Source organism: Zalophus californianus, chromosome 5, assembly GCF_009762305.2.
Source record: "Zalophus californianus isolate mZalCal1 chromosome 5, mZalCal1.pri.v2, whole genome shotgun sequence".
Taxonomy (NCBI): Eukaryota; Metazoa; Chordata; class Mammalia; order Carnivora; family Otariidae; genus Zalophus; species Zalophus californianus.
The window spans coordinates 38968907-38990061 of record NC_045599.1 but is presented as its reverse complement, the minus strand read 5'-3'; the positions used below and the strand labels follow the sequence as shown (position 1 = coordinate 38990061).

Genomic DNA, 21155 nt, shown 5'->3' with positions numbered 1-21155 from the left:
GAGCACCTGCTGGCCTCCCATCGTCCTCAAGCACAGCCCAGAGGCAGCGGAGGGCAGGGGAAGGCTCACCCCCACCAAGCTTAGAATGATACTTGCTTCTATCTTCTCTCACATCTTTAACCTGAACATAAAGATTTAAATAGGATTTATCTTATGGATGGGCATCCTTAATCCTGGGGGTCAGCTCATTCATCCTGAAATTTTGGTATCATTTCAAAATCCCCATAATGTCATGAAATTGTCATTGAAAAGTTTACGTATGAGAAAATGGGATCACCCAGCTTAGGGAAAAAAAAAATGGTGAGATCAAACAAAGCAAGGAACTGACTGGTCAGTAAATGTGAGTCAGGTATTGTGTTCGACACAGCGGGATAGGCAGACATGTAAGATGCAGTCCCTGGCTCAGTGGACTTGTCTCCATCAGATGAGAGGATATGAAACTATGGAACGTTTCTAACATAAACTTCGTTTTATTTTTTTTTAATTGCCAGCTTTATTTTTTTATTTTTTATTTTTTTCAGTTGTAATAACTAATTATGTACTATACAGTGGCTAACTGAACGTGAAAAAAAAGAGAGAGTATTGTGATAAACTTTAACCCAACACATTTGGTAATTTGAATAAAATGTATAGATTCCTCAGATAAATTTCATTTTAAATTGAATGTGGACTTAGATTCCCAGCGTCTGAGAGAGAAAACACTGACTACAAAGTATTTATGCTATCATGTTACATGGTTAAAATGAACTGGCATGCCAAATGTCATCCTCAGCGTATCCTGGGTGTTCCTGAAAGTTCCGAATCATGGCATTTTTCAGTCCATGTTTACTGGGATTCTTCTGTATTCCTGTCAGTGTAGAGCCACAGAAATACAGGTGTGTGTTAATGGAGCACACGGTTGCTCACACCTATGAAGGTCAGGAAGGAGCAGAAGCATTCCTGAACAGCATCTGACATATCCTACATGCTAAATCATACTTAGCGAGGGAATGAATGAATGACAGGAGACCTGTTTATAAAAGAACGAACATCAGATAAAAGGTAGCGTGTGTCTCACAATACACTAGTGCTGTGGTTCTGAAGCCAAGGATGAAAATGAAGACATTGGGTGTTATCTTGTCCCGGTGCCTAGGAAAACCAAATGAGTTAAAACTCAGAATTTTCTCAATTGTAAGCTTTCCTCCTAGAAGTGTTCCCGAAACATTTGTGGTCTGTATATATGCCTGTAGTACAAAATCATGTATTACTTAATTCCGAGGGATAGATAATAACCTCCTTTAAGGGTACTATCATAATGTTTTATGATGTTCTGACTTTTGTGTCCTGATGAGAACACGTTCAGGGAAGGAAGGGATTGTTTCTGAATTGGGTGTCCAGAAGGAGATCGGTGGGGGGCAGTGGGAGGGAAAAGAAGGGGCAGGGAGTGCGAGAGGAAGCAGTGAGGCAGAGCAGGCCCCTAACAGCTTTCTGGTATGGAGTTCCCAGCTCCCTTGAGGTTTATGAAGGTAAACCGTAAAGGCCAGTTATAGGTATTGGTGAGACTTGTGGTTTGGAAAGTAGGTTTTAATGAGGACAGAGAGAGGACGCATACTTCAGTGGTCAGTAGTGCTGGTCTAGGGTCAGACAAACCCAATGTGGGTAACTTGGACCTAACTTCTTGTACTTAAGCCCTGTAAGCCTCAGTGTCTCCCTCTACACAATGGGGACAATAATGGAGCCTGCATTATTAGATTGTTAGGAGGATTCAGTGAGATAAAGCCTGGCCCACAGAAAGCACTCAATGTTTATTAGTATTTCATTTTTTCCCAACAATCCATGAACTCAGAGATGAGAAAATGGGGGCTCAAGAAAGCAAGTAACTTAGGCAAAGTCAAAGATCTAGTCATAGGCGGAGCCGAGATTCAAACCCAGGTCTAAAGCCCTTTGGCTGAAGCTGTTGAGAAGGAATGCCCTGGCGATACTTCCCGTCATTGCCTCACCAGGCCAGAGGGGGTGGCGGCTGGGTAAGCCAGGGACCGGGAGAGCAGAGGAGGGCTCGGACATTCCACTGGTGGAGTCTGGCTTTCTGGACATCAGCAGACTGTGGCTCCCGTGTTTCCTGAGCACCCGCTGAGCGGGCACCTGGAGCACACTGCAGGGAAGTGCATTAGTGACAGTGCAGGGATCCTTCGTCTTCAGCCAGATTCAAAACGAGAACGGGATACAGACTGTCCCTCCTGTCCTCCCCCGGCCAAGCCGTTAAGCCAGAGTGCTTGCTGAGGGACACAGCCTTTATTTTCTGTCGCGACTGCAAAATGCGTTCTCTCTTCAAGGTCCTAGAGACTCCTTGGAGGGAAGGGGAGCGCAGGTGGGAGTGGTCTTTGTGGAGCCAGTGAGGAACAAGAAAGGGGGCAGCCAGCAGGTAATAAGGTACTCAGTTAGCCTGGTGACTGTCCTCCACTTTGCCCCTGCTGCACTGTGTTGTATCTCTGCCCCGGTTAATCTCTGTGATGGGTGAGAGCACACAGCTGATGTCCAGATCGGACATTTAATGCTTTGACCACTCTTATTTGTTGTACTGGGCCCCTGCCCTCTGGTGTCTGCCGTTTCCAGGTTGAAGGCCTCACCCTTCCTGATCGTGGGACTAGAGGCCCACGGCCCAGGGAGAGAGCTGCAGCTAGGTCCACATTCCAGCTCTGCCTCCTCCTGGCCTGCGCTGGGAGCCTCATTTCCTCATCTGCAAAAACAGAAGTGTTGAGAGAATGCAATGGAATATCACGTGCATACAGAGTTTAGCACAGTGCCTGGCAGATGCGAGGCTATGACTCCATGCACCCCAACATGGTAGCTTTACTACACCACGTATGTGAGCTCCAGGAACATTCAAGACACGGGTCTGACTGTCCGTGGGTTAGGAACAATGTTTTCCTATAGAAAGCTGTGCTGGGAACACAGGCATTGCGCCAGAGCCGTGAGCACACAGTGAAGCGATAACCAGCCTACACCAGGTGCCTCTCCATACGGTGCTTGGCCCATGTCCAGATGGACCCTCCTACTCAGCCTTGAACCCCTGGCTTCGCTCTGCAAGGAGATGACTGTCAGCAGGGTGCCGCTCCTCTCTCCCTTTCCGTGTTTATGCCTCTCATTGCAGTGATTATGTATCCAGCCTGGAAAATGGTGACATCTTGGGAGTGCGGGCCTGGCTTCTGTGGTACCATGACAACCAGCTGCCCAGCAATCACCCCTAATAACGACCAAAGACTCAGTCCCTTCCACTTGGGCAGAGGCTCCCCAGGGAGCTCAAGCTTCTCCTGGTGCAGCTGCACAAATTTTGAGAGAGAGAGAGAAAGAAATCAGGGAGACGAGAAGTCTCTAACCTGTCATGTACGGAGTGGGCCCAGGGACCCGAGGACACTGTTGTCATGTTCCGGCAGTCTGGTGGCTGCAGGAACGTACACTTCCACGGCAGAAGGCATAAGGACCCACGGATGCCTTTGCTACTCACCCACCTTAAAGAGACGTTATGCTGGAGGGAAAGACCAAGTATGAGCACTTGTGAAGCCAGGCCTCAGTTTTACCAGATTACTTCATGAGGCTCCTGGCGAGACCCCCACTGCCAAGTCATCGTGTCGTCTGGACAGGCACTGCCTCCCTTCCCCGCTGCAGGCCCGAGACAGTGTTCTCCGAAATCTCCAATCAGCATCTTTCCAGAATGACGGTTCTCAGAAAGGCACCAGCCGTGCTTGGCTAATAAGTGATTATTCCTCCCCAAGGAAGAACAAACAGGCCCTAATTAATACACTTGTCTGTGGATGTTAGCCCAAATTCAGCCTTTGGGTTGGCAGGTACCCCCTCCGCCAAACACAGGTTCCCACTTCCCCTCTCTTTAGATCACAGGTTCCAACTGAGGCTCCTTCGTGATAAATGTCTAACCCCAGAGCTAATGAGGCTCTAAGATTCTGTCCTCGCTCAGGGAGCACATGGTCCCAGTCTCTCCAAGCCCCCCAATTCCTCGGCTGGGAGATGGAGCTCATTCTCACCCGGGACAGTGCCTGGCAGGTACCACGTGCTGCCGGCACTCCTGCCCCTCTCCCGTGGGGCCTGCCCCCTGCACTAGGATTGCTTAGCTCCTTGCGAGTTCTCAATAAATACCTATGTTCTTTAATAAAATAGGGAGGATGGCCAAATGAACCAGTTAGAGGAAGGAAAAGATACAGAGGGCTGAGGTGGTGAAAGAAGGCTTCTTGGAAAAGAACAGGAGGCAGAGAAACACGGGAGCAGAGAGAGGAGGTCTTCTGGACTGAATGTGTCCCTTCAGAATTCGCATGTTGAAATCCTAACCCCCAATGTGATGGTATTTGAAGGTGGGGCCCTTAGCGGGCAATTACATCATGAAGACAGAACCCACATGTATGGGATTCATGCCCAGATAAAAGAGGCCTCCACCCTCTCCATCACATGGATACAAGACACTGGCCATCTGCAACCCAGAGCCTGATCCTCTTGGCACCTTACTCTCAAATTTGCAGCCTCTAAAACTGTGCACAGTTTCTGTTGTCGATAAGCCACCCGTCTGATCTCTTCTGCAGTAGCAGCCCAGACTACATCAGGAAGGCATGAGCATGCATCAGGGGCTAGCACCTCCTCAGTGCCCCGTAAACACTGGTCATCATTATTGCAGCATGTGAACCACACATCACAGATGACAGCCCACGCAGCTGACAGATGAATTGCATTTGCCCACACACTAAAATGTTTTAATTGGTTCCTAACAATGAAACATCTGGATTTCTCAGAAAAACTTAGACTTTACAAATGAGACCATCTGGCTCTGCTGGACCCACATTCCTGCATGGCAGCGATCAGCTGGAGCTGGGTGGAAACCGCCCCCCGTATCAGTTGTGGTCACAGAAGTTTGCCACAGTCCCCGCCACTCCCTGTTGTGAGTCCACGCCTGCTTTGTCTGACTCACGGTGTGCCTGGCCACTACCGGCAGGAGCTCTCGGACCCTGGTGCAAATGATGAGAAGGCCAGTGAGGCCACAAGGCAGTATGGGAGCAGGAGAGAAGGGGGCAGTAACACCACAGTGCCGACCTCAGGCCTGATATGGAGGGCCCCGATGGCGGGTTGAGGAGGTGGCACTGTTGGCTGTTGGCCATGGGGAGTCAGGGGAGGTGTCTTTGCAGGGAATTGGCATTGCTTTGGGAAAGAGTTACCCAGCATTCAGCCGGATCACAGGTAGCCTCATGTTCTGCTCCATCCTCCTGGTGTCTGGGCTCCCCGGCTGGCTTTCTTTGCAGCTCCTCTGTCCTGGTTCCTCTGGACCATGTCAGCTCACTTTCGTGACCCCACACCTGTCCCAGTGCCTTATACCTAGCGGCCCTCAGCGCACGTGGGTTGAAGAGTGTGTAGGCGTCCTACCTACTTTTCTCCCTTTTGATTCTTAAAATGGCATCTGCATTTTAAAGATAAGGAATCTGAATCTCAGAAAGTTACAGAAACTTGAAAAAGACAATCCGGCCTGGAAGTGGCGGGCCGCAGATTCTAGCCCGTGTGTGTCCGACTCCGAAGTCCATCAGCCTCTCCGGTACCAGCCTCGCACGTGTACCTGAGGAAAGCACGTTTGCTGTTACTGAGCCACAATCTCATCCTCCAGGCTTTCCACAGAGTGCGCCAGCAGCCATCCTCCGATCCTCCTGCCCCCTGAAACGTGCTCACTCTTGCTGACTGCCCTGTCTACCAGAGGAGGCACCCCTCCCATCCCCGGACCATCGTCATCAGGGGTCAGCAAACCATGGTCTCCAGGCCAAATCTGGCCCACCCCCTGTTTTTGCACAACTCTAGTGAGGAATGAGGATTTGGCATTTTTAAACAGTCAAACGAAGAGGAACCCTACTGTCTCATGACCTGTAAAAATTAGATGAAACTGAAATTTCAGTATCCACAAAGAGTGCTTGAAGGGAATATGTGGCCACCTGCGCTGCTTTCACACTATGATAGCTGCAACAGAGACCAAATGGCCCTTAAGGTCTAAAATTCTTGCTACCTGGCTCTTTACACGGGAGGTTTGCTGACCTCTGATCTATCTAGTGCTTATTGATCCCTCAAGCTTCAGCCTGTGACTAAGCCTTCCCTGATCACACCAGCCAGTTCAGACCCCACCTGCCTGTCCCATCATGTCTCCGCCCTCTGAGCTGTAGTCCATTTTTTCCTCTCTGGGGAAAAAAAAAAAAAAAAGGTTTGACTCGTTATTTCTTAACTTTGAATGATTGTTTATTAAAAGATCTGTTTATGAAATATCATATATGCTGACCTATTTTGGAAAAGTCATATAAAAGTCAGGGACCAATGTAATCCCTTCTAGATTTATTGCTTACTCTCCGTGATGCTGTGCATTGTGTTGCCGCGGTATTCACTGCTGAACAGTTATTTGTAGAATTAATGAAGGGCTGTGTGAAAAGCAAATTGCTAAGGGTGAGTCACTGGGCATCACTCTTTCCCAGTGCAGAATCCTCTGAGTCTTAATCTGATCTCAGTCTTAATACGATCTCAGATCTCTGCTATTCTGCAGCCCGTGTCTGGGGACTGTGTCATGAGACCCATGATAGTATAGTAGCCACTAATTAAATCTTAAACTTCTCTCACTGTCCTCAGCTGGAGGAAGGCCAGCATGATCAGTCCGTGGGAGTTCTTACCCTCCCTGGGAAAATTACTGGCCGTTTCTCTCATTGGGCAGAATTACTGGATGTGGCTTCTGTATAGTTAAAATGACTGGCTACATCTCAATTGCTGAGCCTTTTCTCTCCAGGGGCAAAACTGTTGCCTGCATCTCTCTGAAGGAAAATTGCCATCTGCCTCCCTCTGTAGTTGTGTGCCCATTATGGGGAGATTGTCAGCCACGTCTCCAAACAGAAAAGCGTGCCAGCTATACTTCTCTGCAGAAGAAATGTCAGCAGAAGTGAGCAATTTAAAACCCTGGGCGTGATTCTGAGTCTGTGCCTTTCTCATCATGAACCAACCTTCACATCCGCCTGCCTTCTTTCCTTTATTCCCCCTTTCCTCTGCCTGAGTCATCCAAGCCAGGGCGGCGGTGACGTCGCTCGGCACCCAGTCACCACCACTTGTCCCGGGAAAGGTGCATTCCAAGGGATAGTCCAGGGACAAGCTCTTGCATGTCTGTGTGCCAGTCTGCTTAGAAGACGTAGAAGTCCATTTCACAACCGGTAGCTCTTCCGACCTGATCCCAGTGGGAAAACACATGAGGCTTTTGGGTTCCTCTCACACCACGCTTGTCTAAAGCAGCACACTCTTCCCTGTTATTCTGGGTCCAGGCACTATGCCAAGTGCTCAACACGAAAGATCTATCTCATCTCCCCTACAAGGTGGGTACTCCTCTTATCTCCATTTGGCAGCTAAGGAAAATGAAGCTAGGAAGGAGGCAAGCCACTTTTCCAAGACTTCATAACTTAGAAGCAACAGAGCTGGAATTCAGCCCAGGCCCGCTGAGCTTGGAACCACCGGTCCTCTTAGCCACGGTACCGTGGACAGGAGTTCCAGGGCAGCGTCCAGCCTGAGGTCCAGCGAAAGGAGCCACACGTAGGAACAGCCTGTACAGACTCTGAGTTCCCTCCAGCCTCTCTTCTCCTGGCCCCAGAGCCCACAAGGGCACCCCGCATGCTTCCCACCACCGCCTTCTGTCCCGATTGTAATGCAGGTGGTTTTAGCTTTCAGCTTCTCCCAAGTCAGCAGTTTTCTTCCGAACTCTTCCTCAGTCTCATTACTTACCTCTTTCCCAGGATTCCGATCCCATCTTCAGTTACCCTTTGGTGTGAGTTCTCTCAGCACTGTCAGGCTCCATGAAGGAGAATACACTTAATTCCACACAGACTGGAACTGTCTGTCTGGAACTGTTCCTGTCTGCACATGTTATAACACAAAACTCTTTTTGCGTGGGACACCTCATGTAGCCTATACAACTTTTGCCTATAGTGTTGTAACCCCAGGTATTCTGGGGAACTCTGTACTAGAGAAACAATGGGCTGCAAGTGATGTGTCAAAAAAAAAACTACCGTGAAATAGGGGGGGAGGGAGATGGTGTGATCCAGTAAGATCTGAAGGCAGGACAAAAGTAGTTGGTTCTCTGGGGGCACCTGGGTGGCTCAGTCGGTTAAGCGGCTGCCTTCAGCTCAGGTCATGATCCCAGGGTCCTGGGATCGAGTCCCGCATCGGGCTCCCTGCTCGGCAGGGAGCCTGCTTCTCCCTCTCCCTCTGCCTGCCTCTCTGCCTACTTGTGCTCTCCATCTCTCTGTCAAATAAATAAAATCTTAAAAAAAAAAAAAAAGCAGTTGGTTCTCAACCAGGGGCAAGTCATGCCCCCCAGGGCACAGTTGGCAATTTCTGAAGCCATTTTAGACTGTCCCATCTGGGGCCTGGGTACTTAGTGGGCACAGGCCAGGATGTTGCTAAACATCTTACAGTGCCCTGACAACAAAGAGTGATCCATCCCAAAATTCAGTAGTGCAAAAAGTAAGAAACCTGGTTTCCTAAAGAATAATAAATTTTTTCTGCCTGCAGGACTTCTCAGCAGCTTTAATAGGCATTGTCATCTCCCAAAATTGAGTAGGAGTTTCCCAAGCTCTTTTGACCTCAGATTCCAGTATCCCTGACATATTCTTGAGTGTTCTGCTTGAAGTCACCTCGGGAAGGCTAGCCGAGAGTACGGGGCTTTGGTAGAAGAAAATTAAAAGACAAGACCACTGGAATTCACTGATCTTACGATCTGAGAGGTGGGAGGCATCCCATGGGAGGCATCCCATGGGCACATGGGAAGGTAAGGAGGCGCAGAGGCACAGAAGTGGGCACTCACAGGTACATCTAGAACATTAAGGAGCCCACTTTGATCCAGTTGTTTAAACAGAGAAATGACAGTGACAGAGCAAGGGAAGGCCTGGTTGTGGAGACAGTGTAACAAGGAGGCAGACAGAGGGTCCTTTGAAAGCCCACATCTACTGTTCACTAATTATATGATCCTGAGCAAGCTACTCAGCCTCACTTGGTCTGTCTCATCTCTAAGTAAGGACAGTGAGAGTACCTTCCTGATAAGTGTGAACATAAATGGATCACGTGTGCAAAGCATGAAGACCAAAAAATCATAGCTATCAGTACTGCTGTTAGTGTTGTCACTGGGGTCTCTGAGACACAAACTCCCTGTTGGCAAATCTGACTCATCGCCACTGCCGCTGTCTGGGCTGTTAGGATTCCCATCCAGAGTCCTTCCTCACAAAGGAGCTCGTCTTCTCTCCATCAAAGGTCTCTTCTTTTCTCCTCCTGATGGCTTTATTTTCTAGAAGTTGGTTGGAAACTGTAGGTCAGCAGGATTTTTAATGCTAAGCCACGGGTCTCCAAGAGAAATGCCCTTAGTACAGGGCCTGGCCTGTGTCCATCCAAAAGAAAAAAAAATACTTTGTTCTAGGTCATGTTCTAGGTCATGTACTAAGTGTTCTGCATGTGTGTGCATATGCGTGTACAAGACACTTAAATAGCTGATGACTGTTCAGGGTGAATTAGTGAAAACCTTGAATTACAGATGACTTCCTATGGAATGTATTTATTTATACTTTTCAAGGAATTGAAACAAATTCGAGGTGAATAGAGCATTGCTTAGATAGGTTCCTTTCAGGACCTACTGAATTAATAAGTATTATTTTCCTGTAAAAATTAAAATGGCTTGTCCATATTCATTCATCTAACATATTCAGTGAGCATGTCCTGTGTTTCAGGGGATACAGCAGGGCAAAACAAAAACCCCTCCCCTCATAGAGCTTGCGTCTTAGGAGACACATATATTAAAAGCTATTGCATATAAACTGAAGGGGAGGGGCAGTGGGAGGAAAGGTTGTCTTGCTGCTGACAAGCCACAGGGATTAGAATCCAGGGATGAGAGATGGCCTGAGGGTCCGGGCTTATTGTGATATGAGGGTCTTGGATCATACAATGTCCTGAGGCCCCCCACCTATGCTTGCTGATGGTGGTGTAAGGCTCGGACTCATGAGCCCTTGGTGTCAAAACTGTGCTCCTTAAGTGTTTGAAATGAGTTGATTCTTTTGAGGACTTTGGCTGTATAAAAAGGATAGGGTGAGGGGCGCCTGGGTGGCTCAGTCGGTTAAGCGACTGCCTTCAGCTCAGGTCATGATCCTGGAGTCCTGGGATCGAGTCCCACATCGGGCTCCCTGCTCAGCAGGGAGTCTGCTTCTCCCTCTGACCCTTCCCCCTCTCATGTGCTCTCTCTCTCTCTCTCTCTCTGTCATTCTCACTCTCTCAAATAAAATAAATAAATAAATGGCTCCAACATCTGGAAAAAAAAAAAAAAAGGATAGGGTGGGAGCAGTCACCATTAAGCCCTTCCACTCACTGCCATCTAACTAATACACAATAAAAAATATTTAGTGTGATAACCAGGGGGGAAAGAGCCTTTCAGCTTTGTGATTCTGTGATTCCATGTAGACTCTATCCTGGTTAACTTTTCACAGCTACACAAATGAGACCTTGGACATGATACAGGGCAGAAGTGCATCATGGTTAAGAACAAGGACTTTGAAGTCAGGTGGATCTGAATGCAAAATGCAGCTCTCCCTCACTCGAGCTGTGTTGACCTCAGGTTACAAAACCTCTCCATGCCTTCGTATTTCACATGTGAGAAGATTAGTGTAAGGATTAAATGAGATTAAACATGTAAAGCACAGGGCCTGGAACATAGCAAGCTTCCCATAAACAGTAATTGTCAATACCGTGAAATGTTGCTGCTGAATGAATGAAAAGAAGTCATGGAGTTGATATTAAAACTTGGATATGCATAGACGTGGAATAAGCTGCAAAGTGCTGTGATGGCCAGCCCATGGTCTATAACCGGTAACCAGTATAACCTGCCCTCTTGGGTCATACACAATAATTAGTGGTGGGCTGATGAGAGAATTGTCTTCTTTCATTTCCCCCTGTCATTTTTGGGCTTTACAAGGTTGCTACACTAGCATCCCAATATGCCACGTATATGGAGAACAGATTGCTAGGTATAACCTTGTAAACATTCTTTATGTCACTGAAATAGCCCACAACTTCTATAGTCCTCAGTCCCCAAGTCTCAGTCTGGGATAAAATATGATTGGCTGATACAGAACCGGAGCATGCTAATGAGAATAAAAATAGCTCCTGACATTTATTGAGAACCTACAGTGTGCCAGTCATATGTTCCAAGCAAAATGCATCCCCCTCCTGCAGCTGGGAAAACTGAATCTTGGAATAGGAAATAAAATGTGAACAGCTGGTAAGTGGCAGAGGCAGGAACTGATGGCCTCCAGAGGGCAGTGTGCTGATCCCTTCCCACTTTTTTTTAAATTTTATTTTATTATGTTATGTTAGTCACCATACAGTACATCACTAGTTTTTGATGTAGTGATCCATGATTCATTGTTTTCGTCTAACACCTAGTGCTCCATGCAGTACATGCCCTCCTTAATACCCATCACCAGGCTAACCCATCCCCCCACGCCCCTCCGCTCTAATACCCTCAGTTTGTTTCTCAGAGTCCACAGTCTCTCATGGTTCATCACTCCCTCCGATTTCCCCCCCTTCATTTTTCCCTTCCTTCTCCTAATGTCCTCCATGCTGTTCCTTATGTTCCACAAATAAGTGAAACCATATGATAATTGACTTTCTCTGCTTGACTTATTTCACTTGACATAATCTCCTCCAGTCCCATCCATGTTGATGCAGAAGTTGGGTATTCATCCTTCCTGATGGCTGAGGAATATTCCATTGTATATATGGACCACATCTTCTTTATCCATTCATCTGTTGAAGGGCATCTCGGCTCTTTCCACAGTCTGGCTACTGCGGACATTGCTGCTATGAACATTGGGGTGCATATGGCCCTTCTTTTCACTACATCTGTGTCTTTGGGGTAAATACCCAGTAGTGCAATTGCTGGGTCATAGGGTAGCTCTATTTTTAAACTTTTGAGGCACCTCCACACTGTTTTCCAAAGTGGCTGTACCAACTTGCATTCCCACCAACAGTGTAAGAGGGTTCCCCTTTCTCCACAACCTCTCCAACATTTGTTGTTTCTTGCCTTGTTAATTTTTGCGATTCTAACTGGTGTGAAGTGGTATCTCAGTGTGGTTTTGATTTGAATTTCCCTGATGGCTAATGATGATGAACATTTTTTCATGTGTCTGTTAGCCATTTGTATGTCTCCTTTGGAGAAGTGTTTGTTCATGTCTTCTGCCCCTTTTTTGACTTGTTATTTGTTTTTTGGGTGTTGAGTTTGAGAAGTTCTTTACAGATCTTGGATACCAGCCCTTTATCTGTAGTGTCATTTGCAAATATCTTCTCCCATTCTGTGGGTTGCCTCATTGTTTTGTTGACTGTTTCCTTTGCTGTGCAGAAGCTTTTTATCTTGATGAAGTCCCAAAAGTTCATTTTTGCTTTTGTCTCACTAGCCTTTGGAGATGTATCTTGAAAGAAGTTGCTGTGGCCAATGCCAGAGAGGTTACTGTCTATGTTCTCCTCTAGGATTTTGATGGATTCCTGTCTCACATTGAGGTCTTTCATCCATTTTGAGTTTATCTTTGTGTATGGTGTTAGAGAATGGTCAAGTTTCATTCTTCTGCATGTGGCTGTCCAATTTTCCCAGCACCATTTATTGAAGAGACTGTCTTTTTTCCATTGCATGTTTTTTCCTGCTTTGTCGAAGATTATTTGACCATAGAGTTGAGGGTCCATATCTGGGCTCTCTGTTCTGTTCCATTGGTCTATATGTCTGTTTTTGTGCCAGTACCATGCCATCTTGGTGATCGCTGCTTTGTAATACAGCTTGAAATCGGGCAACGTGATGCCCCCAGCTTTGTTTTCCTTTTTCAACATTTCCTTGGCGATTCAGGGTCTTTTCTGATTCCATACAAATTTTAGGATTGTTTCTTCCAGCACTTTGAAAAATTGTCATTGGAATTTTGATCGGGATGGCATTGAAGGTATAGATTGCTCTGGGTAGAATAGACATTTTAACAGTGTTTATTCTTCTGATCCATGAGCATGGAATATTTTTCCATCTTTTTGTGTCTTCTTCAATTTCTTTCATGAGTGTTCTGTAGTTCCTAGAGTATAGATCCTGTACCTCTTTGGTTAGGCTTATTCCGAGGTATCTTATGGTTTTTGGTGCTATTGTTAATGGAATTGTTTCTCTAATTTCTCTTTCTACAGTTGCATTGTTAGTGTATAAGAAAGCAACTGATTTCTGTGCATTGATTTTGTATCCTGCCCCATTACTGAATTGCTGTTTGAGTTCTAGTAATTTGGGGGTGGAGTCTTTTGGGTTTTCCACATAAAGTATCATGTCATCTGTGAAAAGAGAGTTTGACTACTACTTTGCCAATTTGAATACCTTTTATTTCTTTTTGTTGTCTGATTGCTGTTGCTAGGACTTCTAGTACTATGTTGAACAATAGTGGCGAGAGTAGGCATCATTGACGTCTTCCTGATCTTAAGGGAAAGGCTCTCAGCTTTTCCTCATTGATGATGATATTCACTGTGGGTTTTTCATGGATGGATTTTATGAAGTTGAAGAATGTTCCCTCTATCCCTATACTCTGAAGAGTTTTAATCAGGAAAGGATGCTGTATTTTGTCAAATGCTTTGTCTGCATCAATTGAGAGGACCATATGGTTCTTCTCTCTCCTCTTATTAATGTGTTCTATCACATTGATTGATTTGCGAATGTTAAACCACCCTTGCATCCCGGGGATAAATCCCACTTGGTCATGGTGGATGATCCTTTTAATGTATTGTTGGATCCTATTAGCTAGGATTTTTTTCGAGGACTTTGGAATCCATATTCTTCACAGATATTGGTCTGAAATTCTCCTTTTTGATGGGGTCTTTGCCCGGTTTGGGGATTAAGGTAATGCTGGTCTCATAGAATGAGTCTGGAAGCTTTCCTTCTGTTTCTATTTTATTTAAACAGCTTCAGGAGAATAGGTATTATTTCTTCTTTAAATGTTTGGAGAATTCCCCAGGAAATCCATCAGGCCCTGGATTCTTGTTTTTTTGGGAGGTTTTTGATCACTGCTTCAATCTCGTTACTGGTTATTGGCCTATTCAGGTTGTCAGTTTCTTCCTGTTTCAGTCTTGGGAGTTTATAGGTTTCCATGAAGGCATCCATTTCATCCAGGTTGCTCAGCTTATTGGCATATAGTTGTTGATAATAATTTCTAATAATTGTTTCTATTTCCTTGGTGTTAGTCATGCTGTCTCCCCTTTCATTCATTATTTTATTAATTTGGGTCCTTTCTCTTTTCTTTCGGGTAAGTCTGGCCAGTGGTTTATCGATCTTATTAATTCTTTCAAAGAACTTCGTTGATCTGATCTACTGTGTTTCTGGTTTCTAATTCATTGATCTCTGCTCTAATCTTAATTATTTCTCTTCTAATGCACGGCTTAGGCATCATTTGTTGCTTTTTCTCTAGTTCTTTAAGGTGTAGAGTTAGTTGGTGAATTTGGGATTTTTATATTTTTTTGAGTGAGGCTTGGATGGCTATGTATTTCCCCCTTAGGACCGCCTTTGCTGTATCCCGTAGGTTTTGGACCAGTGTGTTTTCATCCTCATTGGTTTCCATGAATTGTTTAAGTTCTTCTTTGATTTCCCGGTTGACCCAAACATTCTTGTTTGGGTTTAAGTTCTTCTTTGATTTCCTGGTTGACCCAAACATTCTTGAGCAGAGTGGTCTTTAGCTTCCAAGTGTTTGATTTTCTGCCAAATTTTTTCTTGTGATTGAGTTCCAGTTTTAAAGCATTACGGTCTGAGAATATGCAGGGAATAATCTCAGTCTTTTGGTATTGGTTGAGACCTGATTTGTGACCCAGTGTGTGGTCTATTCTGGAGAAAGTTCCATGTGCGCTCGAGAAGAATGAGTATTCTGTTGTTTTAGGGTGGAATGTTCTGTACATATCTATGAGGTCCATCTGGTCCAGTGTGTCATTCAAAGCTCTTGTTTCTTTGTTGATTTTCTGCTTAGATGATCTGTCTATTGCTGAAAGCGGAGTATTGAGGTCTCCTACAACTAATGTATTGTTATCAATATGATTCTTTATTTTGGTTAACAGTTGGCCTCTATAGATGGCTGCTCCCATGTTGGGGGCATAGATATTTACAATTGTTAGATCTTCTTGTTGGATAGAATCCTTTAAGAATGATATAGTGTCCTTCTGTGTCTCTAACTACAGTCTTTAGTTTAAAATCTAATTTGTCTGATATAAGAATTGCTACCCCAGCTTTCTTTTGAGGTCCGTTGGCATGGAAGATGGATCTCCATCCCTTCACTTTCAGTCTGTATGTAATTTTAGATTCAAAATGAGTCTCTTATAGACAGCATATGGATGGGTCCTGTCTTTTTATCCAGTCTGCAACCCTGTGCCGTTTTATGGGAGCATTTAGGCCATTCATGTTGAGAGTGATTATTGAAAGATAGGAATTAATTGTCATCGTGTTGCCTGTGAAGACCTTGTTTTTATAAATTGTCCCTGTAAATTTCTGTTGTGTATCACTCTTGGGGTCTTTCTCCTTTTATAGAACCCCCGTAATATTTCTTTCAGGGCTGGCTTACTGGTCACATATTCTTTCAGTTTCTGCCAGTCTTGGAAGCTCTGCATCTCTCCATCCATTCTAAATGACAGCCTTGCTGGATAAAGTATTCTTGGCTGCATGTTCTTCTCATTTAGTACCCTGAGTATGTCTTGCCAGGCCTTTCTGGCTTGCCAGGTCTCTGTGGATAGGTCTGACGTTATTCTGATGTTCCTCCCTCTGTACGTAAGGAATCTCTTCCCCCTAACTGCCCTTAAGATGGTTTCTAAGATGGTTCTAAGATTGGCAAGTTTTACTATTACATGCCGGGGTGTTGGCCTGTCTTCCTTGATCTTGGGAGGAGGGGTCCTCTCTGCCTGTAGGACATGAATGTTTGTTTCATTCCCCAGACTAGAGAAGTTCTCAGCTACGATTTGCTCAAATATATCTTCTAGTCCTCTCTCTCTCTCCACCCCCTTGGGATTCCAGATTCCAATAATTCTGACATTGGAATGTTTCATGGTGTCACTTATTTCTCTGATTCTATTTTCTTGGATTCTGAGTTGTTTTTCCCTGGCCGCCTTTCTTCCCTTTTTATCTATTAATTGGTCTTCTATGTCACCAATTCGTTCTTCTGCCTCACTTACCCTAGCTGTTAGATTATCTAGATTAGATTGGATCTCATTGATAACATTTTTAATTTCTGCCATTTCAGCTTTCATTTCTGCCCTTAGAGACTCTATGTTGCCATTAATTGATTTCTCCATTCTAGCTGTCGTCTTCACAATTGCTAGCCTGAATTCCATCTCCGACATCTTGGTTATATCTGAATCCATTTGTAAATCTGTGGCATAAGTCATAGTCTCTGAGTCTTTCCTATTTGGGGGGTTCCTCCTCCTAGTCATTCTGTTGACGGGTGGTTGAGGGAATGTATAGAGTCCAAATTATTGACCACAACCCAAGCAAGATGCACCTGTTTTCTAGGGACCTTAGGGTTGCTGGCCTCTTGTTCTCCCAGCCTGTCTTCTGGGGGAGGGGCCTGCCTCGCTGTTACTCAGGCAACCCTCTTTGGGCAGAGTTGCTCTGCCCCCTATGGTGGGGGATGGGCTCTGTGAAAACCGGTTTTGGGGGGCTTTTATTCTCTGGTGGCTTTCCCTGGCGGCTTTCCACATCTCTTCTGAGAGAGCAGAGGAGACCATTTCCAACCCTCTGCCTCAGAGCACAGAGATCACAGTCTGTTCTTCAGTGAGCTCTCCAGGCCACACTATCTCCATTTCTGTCTGTGCTGCTATAAACTGCAGCGTCCTGGGTTGTGCGCCCCTCCGCAGCGCTCCCAGTCCTCGCCTCCAGGTAGGGGCTCGTCTCTACCCTTTGTGCTTCTAAAACCGCCAGCCGCCCCTAATTCGTACACATCGCCCTGCCACTCTGGGTTTCCACCCAGGGGGCTGCCCTAAAGTCCTTTACCCGTCGCTACCGGTCTGCGAGTCTGTGCCCCGTCCCCAGCGCGGGAGGCTGTTGCTCACTGATGGTGTAGGATCCCCACAGCCAGGCTCCCTCCCACTGCCATTTATCCTCCGATATCTGCCCACAGAATCACGGCTCCCCACTTTGTACCTCGAAACCAACTGCCTGGGGTATTCTCTTTGTGGAGATCCCAGGTCTATCTGCTTACATCTCAGGCTAATTTCCTGGGTGTTCAGAGTGGTCTGGTAGATATCCAGCTCAATTCCAGGGACCGGTTGGACTAGGGTCCCCTACTCCTCCGCCGTCCTCCCCGACAAAGGTTGGGATTTTTAACTGATCCCTTCCCATTTACTGCAGCTGCATCAGGGGGAGATGACCACACCTCAGGGCTCCCGCCTGTCTATTGAGTTGTTTGCCATGGGGCTTGCCTGGAGTTTGTAAGTCCCCAGCCCTAATTAGATTCCCTGGAAGAGAAACTAATGTGAAAATCTAGTTCTCAATTATGAGGACACCAGTCAGAGTCCAGGGGCCTCCCTGAATGCTTGTTTAAAGTCCGAGAGGTTTTTCTGTTTCAGTGGGTTTAATTCTCAAGTTCAATTCTGATTGATGAGGGTTTGGGGGGGTTCTCTTAAATGGTGAAGTAACAATTAGAATTTTGGTTTGGCTCAGAGTTTAATTCAGGAAGGTTTCAAAGATAACTCGTTATAGCCTTAGGTTTTCTACATAGAATTAGATACTGACTCTGAGTGTGTTGAGAAGGCAGGAAAGAGAAAGCTCTGGAGGATGTGTTAACTTGCAGACTGATGTTTTGTTTAGCCTAAAATTGAGTATGGTTCCACTTAACAAGTGTTGGTATCACAATTAATTACCATTATTATAGGTTAAAGGTAAGTATGGACAATTGCATATAACTCCGCATCAGACATGCTGAGCCCCCAGACGGCAAAGAATTCATTCACTGATCTAGCTGTGGTTCTAATCAAGCAACACATGTTTATTGAACATTTGTATGCAAGACTTTCAGTACAAAGGAAAACCAGAAAGAAGCTGACAATGCTGTTGAGATAAAAACAAATGCAAGGACTCAATCTCGACCCTTGTCTGAATGGTGTAAACAACACGGCAGCCCTCTTCTATGTGCCTTCTGTAGCTCTGAGAATTTTTTGTTGTTCGTGCACTCTCTCCCCACTGAAGAATGAAAAGAGCAGCTTATTAAGTAGTGTGCTTGTCACAAGCCGATAAGGAAATGGGGTTTGTTTTTCAAGCTTTGTTTTATTTGGAGGAGGGCTGAGGTTTGGGAACAGGATACGAAATTTATTGAAAGGAGAGATGAACCTATTATTTCCTGGGGAGAGAAACTGCATAATCCTGAAGAGTTCAATGCCAGTTAGTTAACAGTGACTTAAAGAATGGAGTCAAAGGAATGCCTATACACTTTCTAAAGGTCATGCTTGTACAAAGTAAGTAATTAAAATGCTTTTTCCTCCTCAAAAAAAAAAAAAAAAAAGCAAGGATTGTTAAATCATAATGTGAGAGTACCTTAGGTCCTATTAAACAAGTGGGCCAGACCAAGTATAGGGGGCTTCCACAAAATGATCATTTAAGGCTAAGAGAGTAGTGAGAGACCCTCAGAATTTGAGTCAATGAAGGCAGATCATAGAAATGGGAAAGGTCAAGATATACCTAAGCTATATTCTATACATTCAATTGGAACCAGAGAAGTTCAAAATCAAGGTAGATAGACATAGTACACCAGCTTCTGATGGGATTTGCTGTCCAGCTGAGGAGGTTTGCATTCATTCCTTTAAGTGGAAATCAGATGAAGCTACTGAGAAGTAATAAGTGCCTGGATATCAGAACAAATGGACAATATATACAAAAGATATGACTGAGGCTCAGCCAAGTGCCACTATTAAAAACTGTGACCTAGAGATATGAAAATAAATGTCCACACACAAGCTTGTCCATGAATATTCATAGCAGCATTATTCTTAGTAGCCACAAAGTAGAAACCCAGGTATTTATCAAGTGTTTAATCGACACACCAAATGTGGTATATCCATACAATGGGTTATTATTCAACCGTAAAAAGGAATGAAGTGCTGATATATACTACAGCATGGATGAACCATGGAGACAGTATACTGAGGGAAAGCAGCCAGTCACAGAAAAACTATCTCATATAATTCCATTTAGGGGAAATTTCCAGATTAGGCAACTTCATAAAACAAGAAAACAGATTAGTCATTTCCTAGGGCTGCAGGAGTAGGGAATGAGGAGTAACTACAAATGGGTATGGAATTTGGGAGTGGGGGGGGTCAGTTGATGAAACAGTTTCAAATTTAGACTGTGGCAATGCTTATACAATTATGTAAGTATACTGAAAAAAACCAATGAACTATAAACTTCAAATGAGCAGATTTTATGGTATGTAATTTTATATCTCAAGAAAGCTATAAACACATTTTTTAAGCATCTCCGATGACTCCAGGTGTTGACAGGAGCAGTGACACACAGAGACCAGGGGAATTGTGAAATAGTTAGATACATCGACTCAGAGCTTGGCGAGACTCTGTGCCAGATCTCTGGATGGTACAGGTCCCATGCAAGTCCTTCCATGAGAAAGAAAATACAGAAACCAGTGACTGCTTTTTCTGCTTTCAGGTTCTTGATCGGTAACTTACTTACATCCTGCAGATTCTACTCCAAGTTAGAGTGTTGGCTTTCTAGCTGGCCCAAACATGGTAGAGTTAGTTGATAAGGATGTACTTATTTTCTCTCATTTTTGCTTCTGTTCTGCAGTTTTTGAAGAGCCTGAAGATCCAAGCAACAGGTCGTTTTTCTCTGAAATTATCTCTTCGATTTCGGATGTGAAGTTCAGCCACAGTGGGAGGTATATCATGACCAGAGACTATCTGACCGTTAAAGTTTGGGATCTCAACATGGAAAACCGCCCCATTGAGACTTACCAGGTATGGACCACCACCCACCCGTAGGTAATAACACACTTCCTTTGTGGGCCTCCACATCAGCTTCTGCCTGCAAAGGCTTCCAATGCACAAGGGTAAGAGTCCATACATCATCATATATATATTCAATAAAATGGTATAGTTTATAAGGGCCATAGGATATTAGACAAGGGTACATAAGGAGGAGCTTGAATTCCATTTAACCTGAATCTACTGAGCATTGGATGTGGGGTGGATACTGTAGATAGAATGGTACACAAGGCAGACATGGTCCTGCTCTCTTAGACCTGACTGGTAGAGAAGCCCAATGATGAATAGGGGATTGAGTAGGCAATGAGGCTAGAGATGGTACTGGGTGCTTGCGAGCACAGGCAAGGACGGTCAGCCTGGTGAGAAGAGACCCAAAGGCTGAGCCTTGACTGCCAGGAACGAGCCAGAAGGATAGTGTGTTCATAGCTGCTGTGTTCAGAAAGGAGTTATTTGTATATTAAATATAGAACATGGGCAGAAAGAAGAGTCTGGAAATGTAGGCCCTGGTAAAGAAGATTCAGTTATCTTGTCTTCAGCCTGAGTACAATGGAAAACCATTAAAAGGTTCTACACTGGAAATGACAGGAGGAGATGGTGGCATGCAGATGGAGGGAGAGGTAGGAGGAGAGTCTATGAGGTGCACTTGCCAATTCAATGTGGAGGGAAGAAGAGTTAAGACTGTGCAGGTTGTTAGCTTGAGCATTGGCTAAATGGTTGGTAGATTGATGGACAAAGGGAACAAAGGAGAAGGCAGTGTTTAGAATACAATGGCCTTTTTTAGAAGATGGAAGACTAGACTTTGAGGTAGAAAGGATCTGAAGAAGCTCATTTTAGGTAAGAGCACAATAGAAGCAAAGATAAAGAGGCTGGGATAAACTGGTCTTTTTAAAAGATATTTTGGTTTAGATTAAAAGAGGTGTGAAAATTTTAGATGGATTTAACTTACATATTTTTTTCTTGAGACAGAATTCAGATACTGTAATATTCACCCTTTCAAAGTCGACATTAGTATATTCACAAAGTTGTGGAACCCTCACCACTCCAATTTCAGAATATTTTCATCACTAACATTCTGATTGTGCTGGGGAGGAGAGACTAGAGGG

At 45.0% G+C, this 21155-nt stretch overlaps 1 protein-coding gene across 12 annotated transcripts in view; it reads left to right on the top strand.

Moving 5' to 3' along the window:
* PPP2R2B (protein phosphatase 2 regulatory subunit Bbeta) overlaps window positions 1–21155 on the top strand; it is a 445076-nt gene that overhangs the window by 412722 nt on the left and 11199 nt on the right. For all 12 annotated transcript variants that reach the window (XM_027605524.2, XM_027605527.1, XM_027605528.1 and 9 more), the window contains one exon: window positions 19856–20025. In XM_027605524.2, coding sequence (XP_027461325.2) covers window positions 19856–20025 — 170 coding nt within the window. The remainder of the gene's footprint in view (window positions 1–19855; window positions 20026–21155) is intronic.